Source organism: Vigna unguiculata, chromosome 5 (assembly GCF_004118075.2).
Source record: "Vigna unguiculata cultivar IT97K-499-35 chromosome 5, ASM411807v1, whole genome shotgun sequence".
Classification (NCBI taxonomy): domain Eukaryota; kingdom Viridiplantae; phylum Streptophyta; class Magnoliopsida; order Fabales; family Fabaceae; genus Vigna; species Vigna unguiculata.
In genome coordinates, this window is record NC_040283.1 from 7896500 (window position 1) to 7905006 (window position 8507).

The 8507-nt window shown below is 34.1% G+C and overlaps 1 protein-coding gene across 5 annotated transcripts; it reads right to left on the reverse strand.

The window, feature by feature from the left end:
- Window positions 1-487: 487 nt before the first annotated feature.
- Window positions 488-8221, reverse strand: LOC114185434 (probable LRR receptor-like serine/threonine-protein kinase At1g06840). 5 transcript variants are annotated; one of them, XM_028073150.1, is made up of 22 exons: window positions 8020-8207; window positions 7807-7924; window positions 7451-7555; window positions 7002-7152; window positions 6775-6846; window positions 6602-6673; window positions 6228-6371; window positions 6064-6135; window positions 5861-5932; window positions 5333-5407; window positions 5146-5214; window positions 4975-5043; window positions 4768-4836; window positions 4534-4620; window positions 4346-4414; window positions 3614-4122; window positions 2979-3131; window positions 2598-2884; window positions 2409-2460; window positions 1632-1891; window positions 1236-1370; window positions 488-1067 (listed from the first exon to the last, which is right to left on the reverse strand). In XM_028073150.1, the coding sequence occupies exons 3-22, from the start codon at window positions 7542-7544 to the stop codon at window positions 699-701; spliced, it is 2880 nt and encodes a 959-aa protein (XP_027928951.1). In that variant the 5' UTR covers window positions 7545-7555; window positions 7807-7924; window positions 8020-8207; the 3' UTR covers window positions 488-698. The 5 variants fall into 5 exon arrangements, with proteins under 5 accessions (XP_027928951.1, XP_027928952.1, XP_027928948.1 ...); XM_028073151.1 differs by having other exon boundaries at window positions 7451-7566; XM_028073147.1 differs by lacking the exon at window positions 7807-7924 and having other exon boundaries at window positions 8020-8221.
- Between the last annotated feature and the right edge of the window lie 286 nt (window positions 8222-8507).

The window sequence follows — 8507 nt, forward strand, 5'->3', positions numbered from 1 at the left end:
ACTTCAATGTTGGTGGCTGTGAAGTCTTAAAGTCTTGATGTTACGATTTTTTCTTTTTCAAGGTGCCTAGTTTGACTTTTTATGATTTTGGAGAAATATAAAGTCTTTCTCTACTTTTATAAGTGGTTCACCTTTTGACATTCTTTTTTAAGTTTTCTCAACCTTTGTTTTTCTTTCTTTAATCATCCATTAATATTATCTCATATTCTTGTTTTTATTTTAGTTTTTATGTTGTTCTAATTGTGATATTAATTTGTTATTAGAATCTTTGACTCCAAAATACCATGAAGGTATTTTATGATTTAATCACTTTTTGAATAGATTGTAATGTTCACCAATAAGATGTGTAGAAGCATCTTGATCTGCAGTTAAGGATTATTGATAAAAAGTGTTCTCAATAAAACAAATCTGTAACAGGCCTAGGAAGAACAATATGATAAACTGGATATGTACTTGGATTTTGATTGGGTGAAATGAAACATATACATTTTTAAAAAAATAAAAAAACTGTAGTAGTTGTATCATTCTCTTCTTCTTTTCACCACCAATTGTATAGTATTCGGTTACAGTTACAAGTATGAAATTTACAAGATCCCAAATGGGAACTTCCTAGCTTTACCATCTATCAAAATCTTGGTACAAAAAATATTATAATTACATTTTTCAGAATATGAGAAAGAGGATGGCAAAGGACAGCATCAGCGAGGAACAATGGTGGGAATGACATCACTGACAAGATCACTTCCTGACACATAGGAGGACATGTGTTGCTCCTCCCTTGTTACATGCGATGCTGATGTTGATGCTGATGCTGATGATGAGGGTGGTGCTATGTTGCCAGAACTGTCTAAGCTAACATCTGAGAAAACTGTTTCAGCTTCAGGCAACATTGCAATGATATCTTCCAGTGTCCTCACCACATCTATCATTGATGGTCTCTCCTCTGGATGGTCTTGGCAGCAACTGAGGGCCAGAGTTAAGAATTTTTCCAAGCATTCAGATGTATACAACCCAATTCTGCTGTCTATGATGGAGTATACTGTGCCAGATTGACGAGCCATGTTAACCTGACATCAAATTGTGCACCATTATTCATAACTTTCTGTATGGTTTCTGAATAAATCAGATATAAGAGAATTCAAATGTGCAGGCCGTAGAATAAAATTCTTATGATTAGTTTACTATTCAATGTTTTTGATGATTTGATGATCAGATAGAGACAGAAAGAAAGGTACCTCGCGAACAATGTTTTTCCCATGAGATATTGGTTGCATGCCTGTTAAAAGCTCTAGATACACAATTCCCAGGCTATAGACATCACATTTGTCTGTCAGCTTATGAGTCAATAAATATTCTGGGTCCAGGTAACCCTGCAGCCAAATTACCAAGTAATCATTATATTCTGACTGTATTGCTTTTCAGTATGGAAAATAATTTTTTAACAACTAAATTTTGACAACTTTATCATATAACTTGAGGTGACATCTTTTAAATGGCTTTTCATTTTCTCATTTCTTTATATTCCAAAACCATTCAGAAGATGTCACGTCAGGTTATGAGAGAAAGTTGTCAAAAATTAGTTCTCAAAATATCATTGTCCAATTATTCCCTAATTCTTTTAAGAAACTTACCGGAGTTCCTCTCACAACTGTTGACACATATTTAGGAGCAGTTCCTTCTTCATCTAAGTCTGGTACAAGCCGTGAGAGTCCAAAATCGGCCACTTTAGCAGTGAACTTGGAGTCCAGAAGAATGTTACTGGCTTTAATATCTCTGTGGAATATAGGAGGGTTAGCCTCTGTATGAAGATACAGTATGCCTTTGGCTGCTCCCATTGCAATTCTCAACCTCGTACTAAAATTTAGGCTCCCCTTTGTTTTTCTACTTCTACCTGCCTCACCACAGTATCCATTAACTTATAACATGTCTTTATTACATCATTGAGAACATCAACAGTCTCATATTAAATTACTGCATTAACATTGCTTTTCCTTTTTTTCATGAAATTTTCTTCCTTTTTAATTTCTAATTTGTTCTCTACTAAAAAGGATGAAATGACAAAACAGTGAAGATGAATTATATTAGTTGCTTCCATGGTGATCATGATTTCTTTTGTTTAAGACCACAGCCTCGACAATTAGAAGTAAAAGATGAAACTTTTGCAGTGTATTTATGGAGAATGAATTTATAACTTATTGAAAGGAGATTTTCCTCAATAATTCTGCAGAAGCGTATCAACTATAAAAAAATCTGACCAAAAGCTATTAAACTTGCTATACAGATCCAAGAAGTTTACCAAGTGATATTCTAAATTGCATGAGCATATAAAATACTTTTATAACTGAAGCCCAAAACTGGAAAGCAGAAAACATGTCAGAGGAAAAAAGTTATTATGCACAATTTCATACCAGAAATCCAGTCCCTTAAGGTGCCATTGGGCATGAATTCATAAACCAGCATCTGAATCAACAAAAAGAATATATATGTGAGAATACTATTGAAATCAGTGTCGAGTGCAAAGCTAATATGGCAAAAATTATCGTATTCAGATTCATGCAGAACAAATTATTTTCTCATTTACTCTATAAGCTAGATACCTGCTCCCCTTCTTCATTACAGTATCCAATCAGCGAGACAAGATTTCGATGGTGTAACCTTGATAAAAGCTCAATCTCAGTCAAGAACTCCCTTTGTCCTTGTAAGGAACCTGCTTCTGCTCGCTTAACCGCCACAAAACTTTCATCAGATAAAATGCCTTTATAGACATTCCCATAACCTCCTTGACCAACTTTAGTTGAGATATTAAATTTGTTAGTAGCAAGAGCCAGTTCTTTGTAGGTAAATGATTTCATGCCATCTATTTTGATGGATAAATTAGTAGTAGCTGCAAAAGAAATAAGTATTTTAGACCTCTTTCTTAAAAAAAAACAATCCAAAATGAGATAGTCAGCAGAAAGCTTTAGAAAACTTGCACATACATTTCCTGGAAATCTTCTTGTGGTATTTCATCCTTCTTCTAGTAATCAGGAGAATGATTATTGCAGATATTGCTAAAGCACAAGCAGCAGCTGCTATTGCAACAGCAACTTTTATGCCAACGCTAACTTTTCCCTTCTCCGAATGAATAATTACTATAACAATAAAATTAAAGTTAAATTAGAGAAACTCAGCAGAGGGAGTAAATTTATTAACCAAATTTGAGTTGCCAAAAATTGCCATAAATGCTAATGCTAGACAGAAGCAAAGGAAACCTATTTCTCTGTTACTCCTATTTTTCTAGGATCAAGATACTTACCTTTTTTTTTTCTTTTACCAATGAAAGGATTAATATCTCAGTTAAAGAATGGTACATAAAAGAATAGAAAATTTAAACTAATATGAATATGAGAATAATATAAATAGTAATACTGTATAATCTGTTTGCAGTCTGCATATTATATTGCCAATCACTACTACCAGCAGAAAATAGTATTTCTTGTAGAATTGTTGTGCTAAACAGTACACACATTTGGTGGGAAGATGCAACGATAATAATATGGTTAAGTGATCAAGAATTTATTATGCATTCGCTTACATGATAAAAAGTTATAACATGTTGAGTTAAGAAACTTACTATTTTCATAAGGTCCGAGAAGAGTGAAGTTCAGGAGTTCATATGGTCCAAAAAAATCAGTGCGAGGAAATCGCCATGATGTGAATAGGCTGCTAATCCGACGAACCTCACTTTCGTTGAACACATTAGAACGGGAATCATTATAGGAAGGGAAGAGTTTCAAATACATTCTAAGACGAGGTCCCTCTTCCCAAGCTACTGAATCTACTGATAGTTGGTAGAGGTGTAGTTTTAAGGAGTCTGTTATGTAGTGTTCAAAACTAGATCTATAGGGAGCAAAGTAAGAAAAACTTGGACTTTTCAGCCTGTATCCAATTCTCAGAGGTGCAGCACAATAGCAAGGAACTGGGGAGTTGGGGGCGTATTCATAAAAGTCATTAAATGGACAAGATTGAACGGGACAAACAGTAGAGTTTGTCGAGTCTTGAGCTGCCTTATCTTCTTCAGGTCCACAGTATTGACCAACACTTTGTGTGTTGGAGTTCTTGCATATAGGATTACCAGAAAGCCTTCAAGGAAAAGAGAAAGAACTAATATGAAATGTATGCCACAACAAAGGCAAATCATAGCTTCGACACTGTCTTTCATAGTAAAAACGAATCATAGAATAAAAATTAAGCAGAAATATATGTATATAATATCTAGAACATGGTATGAGCCAGAGCCATAGAGAGAGAGAAAATCAGATAATGTGTTACATTCCATGTAACGAAACAAAAGTAATAAGAATACCTTAAGGTAACATTTGCCGGGGGGTTAAGATTTCCCAAAACATCCTCAAATGAGTTGTTATGGAGATCTCTGCAAGGATAAGACAAACATATAAGCTTACATTGAAAAGAACGCAGTCAATATACTAGTTTAATGCAAAATGTCCACATTCCTTGAGACTGAAGTAGTAATCTAGATAAAGAAGTTACATTATAAGTTTATCTTTCACACCGAAGGACATATTCTGCCATATGCTAGCAGGGATGGACCCTGACATTAAATTGTTCGCAAGTGACCTGTGTTTGGCAATGAAAACAAAAATTCAACCCAATGTGCAAAGAATTGAACTTGTATGAAAGTCTATCTAGATTGTAGAAGAGTTCAATATGTTGTTATGTAACAATTGTATAAATATTATGTGAAATAAAGGTTGATATTCTCACAGTTTTTGAAGATGAGGATACGAGTAGTTTCGAGGAATAGATCCGTTGAAAAGATTATTGGAAAGATCACTGCAATTGAGTGAAAATAAGCTCATCTCTCAATTTGATTATGCCTTGCATTAAGTTAAATAAATATTGTGAAATAGAAAAGGAAACCAAGAGCATTATAAATAGAAAATACATAGAAAAGTTGGGCTATTTACATACATAGTTGTCATATTGTCTGCTAGCTTATTTGATGATAAGGGTCCAGTGAACTGATTCCAGCTAAGATCTCTAGAAAACATAAACCAGTCACAAATGAATTGGTAGAAAAAATAGGAATATGATTTCACACCATTCGGCACAACATAAAGCAATAGGTATCATCAAACATACAAATAGGTAAGTTTGGGTATTGAACTGAAATCAGGAATAGCTCCTTGCAGACTGCAGTTTCTTAGACTTCTGTTAAATCAAAGAGGAAATATTAGCTAAAATAATCAGTCATTTAATATGTGTAACATCCTACATTAAGTGAAAAAAATAAAATAAAAGGACAAGTAGTAATGTTAAAAATACTTACAATTTCACGAGCCTGGTTAAGTTTGCATAGGTAGAAGGAATTCCATTCCCGCTGAAGTTGTTGTTATCAAGCTGGCTGCAAGGGAAACAAGTAAATATGAAAATCAGAAACTGTATCTTAAACTCTTTTTCTGGCCAAGGTGAGGGCATATATATGCAAGGGTCATGAACTTGTTGCAACAATAAGGAAAATCCTTTCTCCTAAACTCTTAAATCAGCCTAAGTTTTCCAGAACAAAGGACACACAATGTTATACATTTTTTCTTTTTTCATTTAATCCTCCATGGATCATCCAGAACTCTACAGTCATATTCTTATTATAACCTCCCTAGTATGTATACCTATATGTTCATGAGCCATTTGTTTAAATATCATGCGAAATCTGGCTTATCATAGCAGAGCATGATTTTATCATTTCACTAATCCTCCTCCACAATTTAAGCACAGCGTCCAAATTGCAGTAATATACAAATGTATAAAATGAAGCTGATAAATGAAACAAATCTAAAAGTTGGGAAGGAGAACATACAGTATTGCCAATCCCTTTAACATGGAGTATTCTGGTGGAAGATTTCCAGATAAGTTATTGTTGTCCACAAGCCTATAAAGTCATTTCAACAAAAATAATCAGTACAAACTTGTAAAAAGGGTCAATCCGGAGATGCACCCCAAGATGCAATGGAGGATTTGAAACACTGTAAATGTAAGAAAATAAATGAGTTCAATACTCACAAATGCATCAGATTTGATAGCTTTGAAAGTGTAGATGGAAGTTGACCACTAAATGAGTTGTTGTTCAGGTGACTGAAAATATACAATATGAGAATGATAAATTACATGTAAGAAATCAACCTCCAAGCTGAATTGATAGTTTTTTGGCTAAGAGATCCACTCACAGGTGTTTAACACTAGTCATGTTGGCTAGTGAATCTGGTAGAGAACCAGACAATTGGTTTTCGTCTACTTGGAATCTATTTAAATTTGGAAGGTTGCCAAGCTCGTCTGGTAAACTCCCAGATAACATATTGCCATTCAAGAGCCTGCATAGAAAATGCATCAGAATAACTCTTCCTGTTATAGCAGAGAAGAAAAATCATACATATGTTGGAAACAGTATTTGCTCTGTTTGTATGGTTGCATCATAAACTTTCATTAATTACACCCCTTGAAAGAAATACACCATATCAAGCAGCACAGACAAGACCACCTTAAAATAAAAACTTGATGAGGATCAACACTAATAATTCATCTTCTATGTTAAAGTTCTTACAAGAGTTTCAATGTTTTAATGTTTCCAATCTCCTTGGGTATCGTGCCTGTCAGATTGTTCCACATGAAATCCCTTCAAGCATAAAACAATCAAAATATCAGCATGCCATAAATATTGTCACTGTTTCTTCTGATACATAATTTGTTTCTGAAGAACAAAATGACGCAACTCACATTATCTCAAGATGAGATAGCTGACCAAGCTGAGGTGATAGATTTCCCGAGAGATTCATTGTCATTAAGTAGCTTCAGTAAAATTAGATCACACAAAACAATCAAAATTTAGCAACCCCTGTAATATAAACTCTGTGCTATGTGTAAATAAATAACCCTTTACTGCATCTAAGTTAAAACATTGAAATTAAGAACAAAAAGAAAACAGAAAGAGAAAAAATCCATACATCTCACGAACATGGAGATACCCATCATCTCCCGTCTTATCAAAACACCAAACCCCAGTCCAGTTTCTTGTACACGGGTCTCCTTTATTCCAGTTCTTAAGATTGTGCTTACGATCAATCAAACTTTTCTTGATGTCAATCAGCGCATTAACTACAAATAGGAAAAAATACAGGTTAATCACTAAGGTTCAAATTTTTTAATACCAAAGCAAATTACAAGTATCAGATAAAGGAAAGTGAAATGGTATACACTCAGAACACTTTCTCCCTAACCTAATCATTACAAAAAAAAAACAAATTCATTTCTATCAGAAGGGAAAAAAGGGGTAACATATTCCTCCCTATTTGGACTGAAATTTCTACTTGAGCTCTCTTGTCTAGTGTCTAAAATCACAGGCCAGAAAGAACAAAGTGAAAAAATTTGAAGGTGTAAAGTAAAGCATATTGACCTTCTGAAGGGTCTGTTCGTTGTGATGCTGCTATGAAGGTGATAAGACAAAACGAAAGAGCCAAGGCATATCCATGAATTCTCAGAGCCGGCATCACAGTATATCCTGAAAAGCAACTAAATGGAAGGGATGATGAATAAAGGGGGTATTGAAATTGGAACATTGCAAGGAATAAGATTCATTCACAACACACATTCAGAAAATAAAATGAATACTTTATTGATCTAAAATCTCATAAAACAGGATAAAGTTAGAACTTCAAAAATACTGAAAGTAGAAACCCGGTCATGTGTATGTCATTTTCCCAAGAAACATCAATGAAACGTAAAAGTAGAAAACTAAAAAAAGCATCATACAATAGCTTTGGCTGATTTCTCTGGTTTGAAAGTGGGAGGAAGATCAAAGTTGCCAAACTTGTCAGACTTAACTTTCCCAGATAATTAAAACACAAAGTTACAACATTGAAGTTTTTGGCTGTAAGAGAATCATACACCACAACAGCCAATTATTGCAATGAAATCCTTATCCAAAAATTCAGAAATGACAGAGAGAGAAAGAAAGAATCTCACTTTCGAAGGTGGGGTGGGGTGATTGAAATGTCAAAACTTGCAAAAGTGAATAACCTTGAAATCTGAAAAGTGAAGTGAAAGGCCTTCAACAATGAACGAAAATCCGAAGTCAAAAAGAGAGAGCCCGTGGGGAACTTATTAGCTAGATCATTCTGTCACCATAATGAGATAATATTAATGATAATACTTAATCATTCATTGAAAACTTATTTTTGTGCTTTCCGGTTTCATTAATCTTCTGATTAAATTAAGATGAAAAAACATCTGCATCAGTTTCTGAGATGGCACTGTCGTTGTGGTTGGTGCATCCACTCTCCAATAGTCAAACACACCAAACCGGAACACGTTAATATCATATCATATTCATATATTCATATAATAATCAAACACTTTGCATCTTTTTTTTATACCAAAATATTACGCCCGCCAACTCCTCCACCTTCTTTTCAAAAATATCACAGTAATTGTTTATATCAACAATTACTCTT

Excerpts from the sequence above, each read along its gene's own strand:
- LOC114185434 (XM_028073147.1), bottom strand. The coding sequence starts at position 7,544 with ATGCCGGCTCTGAGAATTCATGGATATGCCTTGGCTCTTTCGTTTTGT. Across the intron at positions 7,153-7,450 it reads ACGAACAGACCCTTCAGAAG|TTAATGCGCTGATTGACATC; the intron begins GTCAATATGCTT and ends TCCTATTTGTAG. Across the intron at positions 6,372-6,601 it reads ATTAAAACATTGAAACTCTT|GCTCTTGAATGGCAATATGT; the intron begins GTAAGAACTTTA and ends TTTTCTATGCAG.